Genomic DNA, 12769 nt, shown 5'->3' on the forward strand with positions numbered 1-12769 from the left:
AAAAAAAAAAAAAAAAAAAAAAAAAAAAAAAAACACTCCTTCAAAATAACATAATTTTCCCCTTTATAAGAGAGGAAATAAGCATACTTTTCAAACTTCGAAATTTGTAGAGAAAGAAGGCAGCTCCCATAAATGAACTATTATAAACAGCCTCTGAGCACCATCATACGCTATTCTACAAGTATTTTAATCTGCTATACACTCACAGAAGAGGCGCCTTTGCAGCGTTCCCGCCACACCCACTGCACTTCAAGCAAAAGCACACTCTTCTTGTCATTCTACATAACACCTAAAAGAGTGTAATGAAGAGGAAAAAGAGAAAAATCTCGCCAAAAAGAGCCAAATGTCTATTAGTTGAGTGAAAACATTAACTTTTAAGTTCCCACCTGGGCCACGTTCTTCACGCCTGTGTGTTTCCCACACCTCTGGGAAGGTGAAGGGAATGCAGTCCAGCAAGTGAGCAGGTCCTGGGCACCGAACATATCACAGGCACTCACTGCTTGGGCCCGCTAACCAACAGGAGCCTGCCAGACACAGCCCCATGCCATCCAACCTCCCTAAGGGCATGGCCTATGTACTATTTGGGTATGTGTCCCCTACCCTTAACACCCAGAGAGATTTTCAAAAAAGTCCTCATCAAATATTTCTAAAATGGTGTTTCGACACTTAACCTTTCTATGGGACCTTTCAGATTTACATACAGCATAAACTTTTTTATTCTGATGAGTTGTAAACTTTAAAACAAGATACACATTTATTAAATCTTTCTGAGATTAAGAAGATAAATTTTAAGGAAAAATGACAGCATTTTAGCAATGTGAGTTTTATCATAGATTTCTGACATAAATTGTATAAACACACACACACACATACACACACACTACTTTAAACATTGAATCTACAGAATTGGTACTATAGCCTCTAAACACCCTTCTAAAACCAATGAAGAACATGAAAAAAAAAAAAGAAAGGAAAATGTAACAACAAAAATTAAAACCAAGCCATCAAAAAGGACATTCCAGCCAGGCGTGGTGGCTCACGCCTGTAATTCCAGCACTTTGGGAGGCCGAGGCAGGTGCATCACCTGAGGTCAGGAGTTCGAGACCAGCCTGGCCAACATGGAGAAACTCCATCTCTACTAAAAATACAAAAGTGGCACACACCTGTAATCCCAGCTACTTGGGAGGCTGAGGTAGGAGAATCGCTTGAACCTGAGGTTGCAGTGAGTGGAGGCAGCACCACTGCACTTCAGCCTGGGTGACAGAGCAAGACTCTGTCTCAAAAAAAAAAAAAAAAAAAGGTTCCAATAGCTATAAAACATAAGCTTGCACTGAACTGAGAATCATTATCTTCCCTGCCCTGTGGCCTCTGCACACCCCATTCCCTCTCTGTGAACATCCCTCCCTGCAAGTGCCGCCTCCTCAGAAGCCCTTCCGATTCCTACATGAGGCCAACCTCCTCCCACAGGCAGCAGTTCTTACTCATCTATACCCGTTAAGATTTTAAGGCTCTTATTGCTCAGCAACTAATGACATAATGCCACATGTACTTGAATATTAAGTGCTATTAATATAAAAGTAATCGCTATGGAAAAGAAAGCTGAGAAGTCAGCATTAACCTCACTTTGTAATCAAGAAACTGAATGTACAGCAAAATGAGGACTTTTCCACCAGAGGGCAACTTGAGCCCAGGAAGAGCATGCTTACAAAATGACTTTCAACCTTTTCCATCAGTTGTTCTTTTCTGTGCCATTCAATTTCAGACTGTAAACTAAGAGTTGTTGAACTTTTGGTACCACTTGAGAAAACTCAAGACATAACTGCTATGACTCAGTAAGGCTTTTAAATGAAATTGTTTCATCACATCAACACTGACACACACTTGAAAGCTGCAGCACACACATGCAGGAGGCAGCCAGCTCTTCTGGCCACAGCTGGCACTGTGCTCGGCAATGACAGACCTCTGGTGCCTGGGAGAACCTGGCTTTCTAAACGACCTTAGACTGGCACATCTGAGACATATAAAGTTAAACCTAACAACATGTTTCCCTCAGGCTCATCTGCCCTCTCTTCTCTATTGCTGCTCCTCAACAACTGAAAGGGCACCATTAGACACTGTCTAGAACGAGACTACTCCTGTGTTTATCAACCCTCCCTGTTCTGAGATTGCCCCTCACACCTACCATGCCAAACACTTGCACGGACACCACCTCTCTCTCCCGCCAACCACAGGGGAAAGGCAGTGCACCTCACACTGGCCACTCACAGAACATGCTGGCTGGTCCTACTCCAAATCACTGGTCATTCGATAAATGAGCTCCATCTAGGGAGCCAGTGTGGGAGACAGAGAGACCAGAGACCAACGGTGGAGCACCACGAGGACAAGGCTGGGTAGCTTGGAGACCTCTGAGCTACCTTCCTAGGGTTACCACGAGATGCAGTTACAGCCTGTGCCGCATCACAAAGGAGAACAGGCCTTCAGGGCCCAGAGGGGAACACATTCACCCCATGTGGGAGACAACCCCAGAATATGCCAGCAGAGGAGGCTGTAGGATTTCCACCACTAGAAATTAAGTGAATCTATAAATTAGGAAAACCTATCTTAGACTACCACACTGTACAATAGGGTAGCCACCTGCCACATCTGACTATGTAAATTTCCATGTAATTACAAGTTTTAAAAATTAAAATTTCATGTCCCAGGGACACTGGCTACATTTCAAGTGCTCGGCAGCCACGTGTGACTGGTGGTTCCCACATCAGACAGCACAGATACAGACACTGCCGCCACCACAGGAGTCTTGCCCCACAGCTCTGCTCTCTCCTAAGTGCTACGTTGGACGGTGTCCCCTAAAAGTCCCATGTGGAAGTCCAAAGGCTGAGGACCTCAGCATGTGACTGTCTGGAGTCAGGACCTTGAAAGAGGGGGTGGTCAAGGTAAAATTAGGTCGTAAAGGAGGGCCCTCCAGTATGACAGGGTCCTTGTAAGAAGAGATTAGGACACAGACACACACAGAGGGACAACCCTGTGAGGACACAGGGAGAAGACAGTGTCTGCAAGCCATGGAGAGAGACCTTGGGAGGAACCAGCCCTGCCCACACCTTGATCTAGGGCTTCCAGCCACTGAAGGGACCATGAGAAAATCTACTGGTTAAGCTGCCCAGTCTGTGGCATTTTGTTATGGGAGTCCTAGCAAAGTAATACACTAACAATACTAAAGCTATTTTTATAATTTTATTTTGAACACTAAGTTAAAATGTAATCATTTTTTACAGAAATGAGAACCAGGTATGGGTTTACTTATTCAACGCATAACCATCTAATTTGAGTCGAAGATCCTCTTCGTGGCAGCAATCATGTCGGGTTCTGGGTTCACACTGTTGTATTCAGTACAGAGGACACAGCCTCGAAGTCCTGGGCATAAAGTTACTCACATGGTCCTAACAAGATCCAATATTCACATAAGCCAATTTCTCATTTAAGCATTATCTTCCTACAGCATGATGGCTGATAAATTTGTTCTAATTGTGAAGGAATGGCTATAAATTTATATATATATATATATATATATGTATATATATATATATATATATATATATATAAAAGCATATGTTAGATGTATCTAGAGCTTATTTTAATATAACATACACTTTGTCTAGGCTTTACAATAATGTTCTTTTTTTTTTTTTTTTTTTTTTTTTTGAGACGGAGTTTCACTCCTGTCGCCCAGGCTGGAGTGCAGTGGTGCAATCTCAGCTCACTGCAACCTCCACTTCACAGGTTCAAGCAATTTCCCTGCCTCAGCCTCCTGAGTAGATGAAATTACAGGCACGCACACACGCCACCACACCCAGCTAATCTTTGTATTTAATAAAGACAGGGTTTCACCATGTTGGTCAGGCTGGTCTTGAACTCCTGACTTCATCATCCACTGGCCTTGGCCTCCCAACATGCTGAGATTACAGGCGTAAGCCACCACGCTCAACCAATATCTGTGTTATGTTAAGCCACTAAAATAAGTTTAAGTTTGCTACAGCAGAACAGAAAACTAATATAGTGATGAATGTCTACTCAGAAATTTGACTCTCAAAGACTTCCATGAATAGGTAAAAAGCTATAAAAATATATTAAAATGGGAGATACTCACATTCTAAGTTTTCAATATAAAGGTTTTCAAATTCTCTTTCTATTTGCCCAAACAGTTCCAGAAGTGTACTGCGAACGGAGGAAGGCAGTTTAGAATCCTGCAGAAGAAGACTCTGCTTAGAATGAATGAATGAATGAATGAAAGAACAACTCTTAAGACCAAGTACAAATATGCTTTTTCCAAAGTGAATTATCTTTGATTTGAAACTCTTATTTTGTGTCACTATATATTTTTATACATAAAATGCTTAAAGAGTTTAAAGTTCCAAATTTCTGCCAAGGAAACTATAAATCAAGTTGTATAAATGGCTACCTAGTGTGACATGTGATTTAAAAACAAACACTCCTGCCAGGCGCGGTGGCTCAAGCCTGTAATCCCAGCACTTTGGGAGGCCGAGGCGGGTGGATCACGAGGTCAAGAGATCGAGACCATCCTGGTCAACATNTTTTTTTTGAGATAAGAGTCTTGCTCTGACACCAGGCTAGAGTACAGTGGTGCAATCTTGGCTCACTGTAACCTTTGCTTCCCGGTTCAAGTGATTCTTCCACCTCAGCCTCCCGAGTAGCTGGAACTACAAGCGCACACCACCACAAACAGCTAATTTTTTGTATTTTTCATAGAGATGGGGTTTCACTATGTTGGCCAGGATGGTCTTGATCTCTTGACCTTGTGATCTGCCCGCTTCGGCCTCCCAAAGTGCTGGGATTACAGGCATGAGCCACCGTGCCCAGCCCCACAACAACATTATTTTAAAATTCTAGTACAAACCAGGCACGATGGCTCACACCAGCACTTTCGGAGGCTGAGGCAGGCAGATCACCTGAAGTCAGGAGTTCGAGACCAGCCTGACCAACATGGAGAAACCCCATCTCTACCAAAAACCCAAAATTAGCCAGGCGTGATAGCGCATGCCTGTAATCCCAGCTACTCGGGAGGTTAAGGCAGGAGAATCACTTGAACCCGGGAAGCGGAGGCTGCAGTGAGCCAAGAACCCACCATTGCACTGCAGCCTGGGCAACAAGAGTGAAACTCCGTCTCAAAAAAAAAAAAAAAAAATTCTGACACAATTTCATCATCTCCAAACGGACTAGAAAAAGTATAAGCAAAACTTATCTTTATCAAAAAAATTACTTCATTTTAATCAAAGAATGACATACTCACTGCAGCAGAGATAAGGATAAAGCCAAATAAAGTCACTAAAAGATCTGATTCCAAAAACACTTCAGAGAACACAAAGAGATCATTAAAGAGTACATGATACTCTTCTATTCTTGAGACTATTAGAGATAGAAAACCCAGAATTTGGCCGGGCGCGGTGGCTCAAGCCTGTAATCCCAGCACTTTGGGAGGCCGAGGTGTGTGGATCACAAGGTCAAGAGATCAAGACCATCCTGGTCAACATGGTGAAACCCCATCTCTACTAAAAATACAAAAAATTAGCTGGGCATGGTGGCGCGTGCCTGTAGTCCCAGCTACTCAGGAGGCTGAGGCAGGAGAATTGCCTGAACCCAGGAGGCGGAGGTTGCGGTGAGCCAGATCGCGCCATTGCACTCCAGCCTGGGTAACGAGAGCGAAACTCCGTCAAAAAAAAAAAAAAAAAAGAAAACCCAGAATTGTATTGTCAACAAAACTGTACAAATAATAAAACTAATTCAAACTGTCATACCTACTTTGATTTGTTATTACATATTATACATATGCTAACCCATCTGTGTATGCTGTTGCATTTGACAGAAGTTTTAATGAGTTTATTTTGGGGGAGTTTGGGAGGGGTGATCTTTTTTTAGTAGCCCAAACCTTTTTTTCTACTTTGGAGACTTTTATACATTTGGCCACTTTTATAACATTACAGACACAACCACTATCTTCGAAATCAGGCCCTGATCAATACTAGCTTACTTGTCCTTCTAACATGTCTCTTGGCAGTCCCGTCCTCTCCTGCTCCGAGCTGTTAGTTCTTCGTATAGAAAGGCTATGTGATTTGCGCTTCTGTTTTGCTTGGCGAGCAGTCGAACAGCTTGCACTTTCTGTGGGCATCACTTCTAGAAGGTAGTGTCCTGGTCACTCCTGCAATAAGCTAAAAACAGCAAGAAAAAACAGTATTCTGATATAGTGAATTGAAACAAAAGAAAAACACTGAACAAGGTAATGATTACAAGCTTCCTTACTATGGTTAACATTTACTATATAATTGAGAAGATGACAAATTAAGATATTTTAAGGTAGAGACCACAGTCTTTGTTAAAGAGGTAATTTCTTTATCAAATTTCATTAACATCTTAAATATCAGATAGCAAAAAAGAAATTTCTTAAAAAAAAAAAAAAAAAAACAGCTCTCCCTTAACCCAACTTTCCCCAGGTGTGATCTACTCCCCTGGGAGAACCAATTTTTTGCATATACTAGACTACAGATTCTAGACTCATGCTGTCCAATAGGAACATAATACAAGCCATGGGCATATTCAACAGATTCCAGATTCCAGACTCATGTTGTCCAATAGGAATATAATACAAGCCATGCACATATTCTAGACTACAGATTCTAGACTCATGCTGTCCAACAGGAGTATAATGCAAGCCATGGACATATTCTACACTACAAATTTCAGACTCATGCTGTCCAATAGGAATATAATGCAAGCCATGGGCATATTCTACACTACAGATTCCAGACTCACGCTGTCCAACAGGAATGTAATACAAGCCATGGGCATACTCTACACTACAGATTCCAGATTCGTACTGTCCAATACGAATATAATACAAGCCATTGACATATCCTAAACTACAGATTCCAGACTCATGCTGTCCAACAGGAATGTAATACAAGCCATGGATGTATTCTAGACTATATAGATTCCAGATTCACGTTGTCCAACAGGAATATAATACAAGCCATGGGCATGTTCTACACTACAGATTCCAGACTCATGCTGTCCAACAGGAATATAATGCAAGCCATGGATGTAAACTTTCCAGTGTCCACATTTTTAAAAATAAAAGCACATGAAATTACTTTTAATGATTTACTTAACCCAATATGTTTAAAATAGTCAACATAAAAAATAATGGGATATTTTATGATCACCTCTTTGAAATTCAGTGTGCAAAAAAAAAAAAGAAATTCAGTGTGCATATTTACAGCATATCTCAATTCAAACTAACCACATGTAATTAAGTTATTCAAATCTCTAAACATTATGATTTACCCACTTTAGGCATTTTCTACTCATTTCCTATTATCCATCCTTCCTACCAATTATATCACTATGTTACTTACCATAATCTTAGGTAACATATTTACACACACATCTTCTGTCTTCGACTACAGATATAGCTGTTTTGAACATTATCTGCTGATTTTTTACTATTACTGATCCCTCCTCCAATGAACACAATCCTATCGTCAGAGCAGCTTAGTACCTCACTCACAGAATGTCTGCTCCACCTGCAGCCGAACGCAAAGCAAGACACACCCATGACCTCCCAGAAGCCAACATGCCTCCATGATCTTCATTTAGAGAAAACACTGGCCCAAGTTCCACCAGTAGGGGATGGTTCTATTAAATGAATATATCAACATAATGGGAAAATATACTAACCTTTCAAATAAACATAAGGAGACTATGTAAACATCTAAATTCCAAGTAGACAGTTACAATGGTGACTTCTGCAACTGCATAATAAGTCTGTGCCTAGTCTGTGCTTCAAGGCAAGACCTTATTTCTGGTGTGTCCAACCCTCTTCCTTATCGATGTCCTAGACACCAGCTGGTGCCAACACACATTCCTGAAATGCAACTCCTTTCCTTCCAAATGGCTCTCACTTCCTGAATAGCCCTAACACCTCCTTACTTTGTTACAGAATGATTCCTTTTCTACAATATTTCTACAATATTTCAAAATCACTAGCATTCCCTTTCCTTTTTAAACATGTCAGCCTGTTTGGAAAAATAAGTTTATCCAAACATAAAGGAGAGTATTCGTAACAGAGATGAAATGTATTCACAAAAAATTTAGAGTGTCTTCCATAAAGGTTATTAGTAACATGATAAACAAGATATTTCCTATTCAGCTTGTTAAGTATTCTAATTATAATCCTAAATACGAAGGATGAAAATATTTCTTTTCATAAGAGAAAATACTGTCACTTTAAAAATTCACTTCATTTAGATTTTTTAATATTATAAATAAAATAAAATCAACACATTTAACCTTAGAATACAAGGAAGTTGTAGCATTTTTCTACGTATTTCTTCTAAATCTTTCTAAATATGAATGTATGCACAGTTTAGCTTTGTTTCCTATTCATTATATACTATGCAGAGCTTTCAAATACAAATTTTGTTATTAATACTTTAAAAGCCAAGCATAACCCAAAAATGTTAGAAACCTGGAAGACAGTTTGCCTATTATTTAGGACAGTTTTTTAAAGCTTTAACTTAATCACAAGCTTCTAGTAATTCTCAACCAAAACAGCTGTGTGAGTTATGAAGTTCCCACTTTTTTTTTTTTTTTTTTGAGACAGAGTCTTGCTCTGTCACCCAGGCTGGAGTGCAGTGGCATGATCTAGGCTCACTGCAACCTCTGTCCCTCCGGTTCAAGCAAGAATCTCGTGCATCAGCCTCCCAAGTAACTGGGACTACAGGCATGCACCACGCCTGGCTAATTTTTGTATTTTTAGTAAAGATGGGGTTTTGCCTTCTTGGCCAGGCTGGTCTCGAACTCCTGACCTCAGGTGATCCACCCCCCTCAGCCTACCAAAGTGCTGGGATTACAGACGTGAGCCATTGCACCCAGCCTCAACTTTTTATTTTGAAATAACTGCAGATTCACAGGAAGTTGTAAAATATGGTCCATAGTTCCCCAGTGGTTACATCTTACATCATTACAATTTGTTAATCTGCTAATTAGTTTGTTAATTTCATTAAATCAGCAAACTGACATTGGTATAATGTGTGTATAGTTGTCACTCTGTTACATACATAAATGCCTTTAGGTGCCACATGTTCAAGATGCAAAACACTCCCCTCACCACACAGATCATCCACACTTCCCATCAGTCACCCCAACTCCCTGGCACCATCCTTCAACTCCTGATAACCATTAATCTGTAATCATTTCTACAATTTGGTCATGTTGAGAATTTTATGTAAATATGATCAAAGAGCATGTGCCTTTTTGAGATTCTTTTTTCTACTCAATTTAATGGTTACGATCCAACCAATTTTCTGCATGTATCAATGGTTATTTTCTTTTTATTACTAGCTAGTGTCCACATTATGGACATAATAAAGTTTTCATGAACAACAATACAGAGGGTTTTAAACAAACCTAAGTTCTCATTTCCTTTGGATAAACAGCCCAGGGATAAGACTTCTCAGTCACAGGGTAAAATGTATACTTAGCTTTAAAAGAAATCTTATTAATATATGATTCACACACCATGTAAGGCACCTATTTAAAGTTCACAATTCAATGACTCTCCGGAGATTCAGGAAGTTGTGCAATCATTACCATAATCAACTGCACATTTCTATCACCCCAAAAGACACCCCACACCCATCTGCCCTCACTCCTTTCTCCCACCCACTTTCCAGCTAGCCTTAGGCAACCACAAATTTACATTCTCTCCATATGAATCTGCCTGTTCTGGCCATTTCATAAAAATGGAATCCTGGGCCGGCGCGGTGGCTCACGCCTGTAATCCCAGCACTTTGAGAGGCTGAGGCGGGTGGATCACAAGGTCAAGAGATCAAGACCATCCTGGTCAACATGGTGAAACCCCGTCTCTACTAAAAATACAAAAAATCAGCTGGGCATGGTGGCACGTGCTTGTAATCCCAGCTACTCAGGAGGCTGAGGCAGGAGAATTGCCTGAACCCGGGAGGCGGAGGCTGCGGTGAGCCGAGATCGCGCCATTGCGCTCCAGCCTGGGTAACAAGAGCGAAACTCCATCTCAAAAAAAAAAAAAAAAAAAAAAAGAATCCTACAATATACACTCTGGTCTGTTACAACTGGCTTCTTTCACTTAGCACAATGATTTCAAAGCCTATCTATGTTGTAGCATAGTGATAATTTATTCCCTTTTATTGCAAAATACAACTGATAGATATTTGGTTGTTTCCGTTTTTTAGGTTATTATGAGTGTTAATGTGTAAGTTTCTTGCATGTGTATGCTTCTATTTCTCTTGGGCATACCTAGAAACAGAACTGCTTCTAGTTTAATCAAGCTTAGTTTTCAAAAAAAACAAGTGGTTTTTTTTTTTAAATAAAGTGTCAAACTATTAGTATTTTCCAGAGTGACTATTTCATTCTACATTCCCATCAGCAACACATGAGATTCAGTTATGCATATCCTCGCCAGCATTTGGCATTGTCTCTACTTTTATTCTTTATGCAAATCTGTCACACGTGAGAAATTTTGTGCCACATATACAACACACAGTGATCAAGACAGGCTATTTACGGTATCCATCACCCCAGTAAAATACCATTTTCTTAGGGATAGTCACCCTACTCTGCTGTCAAACACTCAATGTATTCCTCCTATCTTACTGTATGTTTGTACCTTTTAACTCTCTTCTCCTCATCCCCCTCCTCCCAGCACTCACCCTTTCCAGTCTCTATTTGTTCTCTTTTTCCAATGTTTACCTCCATGTCTTCAAATTTTTCAGCTCCCATGTATAAATAAGAACACGAGACATGACTTTTTGTGCCTGACTTATTTCACTTAAAATAATGACCTCTGGTTCCATCCATGTTGCTGCGAATGGCATTTCAGTCTTTTTATGGCTGAATGGTGAGAGAAAGAGAGAGAAAGAGTGTGTGTGTGTGTGTGTGTGTGTGTGTGTGTGTGTGTGTACACGCACGCCTGAATGGTAATCCAGTGTGTGTGTGTGCGCGCATGTGTGTGTACACGTGCGCCACACACACACACGTCCGTTGTCTTTAGTCATCCACTGATGGGCACTTAGGCTGATTCCATACCTTTGCTGTCGTGAATAGAGCTGTGTAAACCTGCAAGTGCAGGCATCCCTTTGTCACTATTTTTTTATTTAGCTGTTCCATTAGGTGTGTAATATCTCACTGTGGTCTTCATTTGCATTTCCCTGATGGCCAGTGACAATGAGTCTCTTTTCATGTGTTGATTTGTCATCCACATATCCTCTTCAGTGAGGTGTCTCTTCATGCCCATTTTCTAATAGTACTGTTTTGGTTTTTTACTGTCGAGAGTTAAGAGTTCTTTATATACTCTAGAGTATGAGTTATAACATTATGTGAGTTGCAAATCATTTCTCCCAATCTGTTTGTCTTTTGATTCTAATAGTTTTTCACAAAGCAACACTTTTTAATTTTGATAATTTTTTCTATGCATCATACTTTCAAAGTCATGACAAGAACTCTTCATGAATCCCTAGGGCCCAAAAATTTTCTAAATTTTTTATAGTTTTCTGTTTCATATCTAAATTTATTACCTACACGGTGATGACCTTTTTATAAGCTGTAAAATTTAAGTCAAGGTTTGCTTTTTTGTTTTCACCTGTGTATCCAATTATCCCAGCCACATTTGTTGAAGATAGTCCAGCCTAGATAGAACTATTTTGGTATCTTTGTCAAAAAATCAACTCTCTGTACTTGTATGGGATTATTTCTTGGTTCTGTTCTGTTCCACTGATACATATTTATCCTTCCACCAACAGCAGTGATATGGTTTCACTGTGTCCCCACCTAAGTCTCATCTTGAATTCCCACATGTTGTGGCAAGAACCCAGTGGGAGGTAACTGAATCATGTGAGGGGGATGGGGGGCAGGTCTTTCCCACGCTGTTCTTGTGATAGTAAGTCTCAGGAGATCCTATGGTTCTATAAGGGAAAGTTTCCCTACACGAGCTCTCCCTCTTTGCCTGCCGCCATCCACGTAAAATGTGACTTGCTCCTCCTTGCCTTCCACCATGATTGTGAGGCCTCCCCAGTCATGTGGAACTGTAAGTCCAATAAACCTCTTTCCTTTATGAATTGCCCAGTCTCAGGTATGTCTTTATCAGCAGGGTGAAAATGGACTAATACAAGCAGTTTCTATTACTGTACTGTATGATAAGTCTTAAAATCACTTAGTGATTCCTATTAAAGCTTTCTCCATTTTGTTTCAGCTATTCCAGTCCTTTGTCCTTCCCTTTACATTTTAGAATAATCTTTTACATATCTACAAAAATCTTGCTGGGATTTTGATAGGAACCGTGTTAAATCTGTACATCAATTTGGGGAGAAATGGTATCTTTCTTATGTTAAGTCTTTTAATCTATGAATACAATATTTACTTAGATCTTGCTTTCCTCAATGTTAAGGTTTTCTGCATAAAAGTCCCACATATGAGCCAGGCGCAGTGGCTCATGCCTGTAATCCCAGCACTTTGGGAGACTGAGGCAGACAGATTATGAGATCAAGGGTTTGAGACCAGCCTGACCAACATGGTTTAACTCTGTCTCTACTTAAAAATACAAAAATTAGCCGGGCGCGGTGGCTCACGCCTGTAATCCCAGCACTTTGGGAGGCCGAGGCGGGTGGATCACGAGGTCAAGAGATCGAGACCATCCTGGTCAACATAGTGAAACCCCGTCTCT

The 12769-nt window shown here is 40.4% G+C and overlaps 1 protein-coding gene across 1 annotated transcript in view; it reads right to left on the minus strand.

Annotated features, from left to right (window-relative positions):
* WDR37 (WD repeat domain 37) overlaps nt 1-12769 on the minus strand; it is an 80559-nt gene that overhangs the window by 58732 nt on the left and 9058 nt on the right. The window contains exons 2-3 of the mRNA XM_017514056.2: nt 6047-6224; nt 4148-4244 (exon numbers count right to left, since the gene is read on the minus strand). Coding sequence (XP_017369545.1) covers nt 4148-4244; nt 6047-6184 — 235 coding nt within the window. The 5' untranslated portion in view covers nt 6185-6224. The remainder of the gene's footprint in view (nt 1-4147; nt 4245-6046; nt 6225-12769) is intronic.

Source organism: Cebus imitator, unplaced genomic scaffold (assembly GCF_001604975.1).
Source record: "Cebus imitator isolate Cc_AM_T3 unplaced genomic scaffold, Cebus_imitator-1.0 Scaffold513, whole genome shotgun sequence".
Lineage (NCBI taxonomy): Eukaryota > Metazoa > Chordata > Mammalia > Primates > Cebidae > Cebus > Cebus imitator.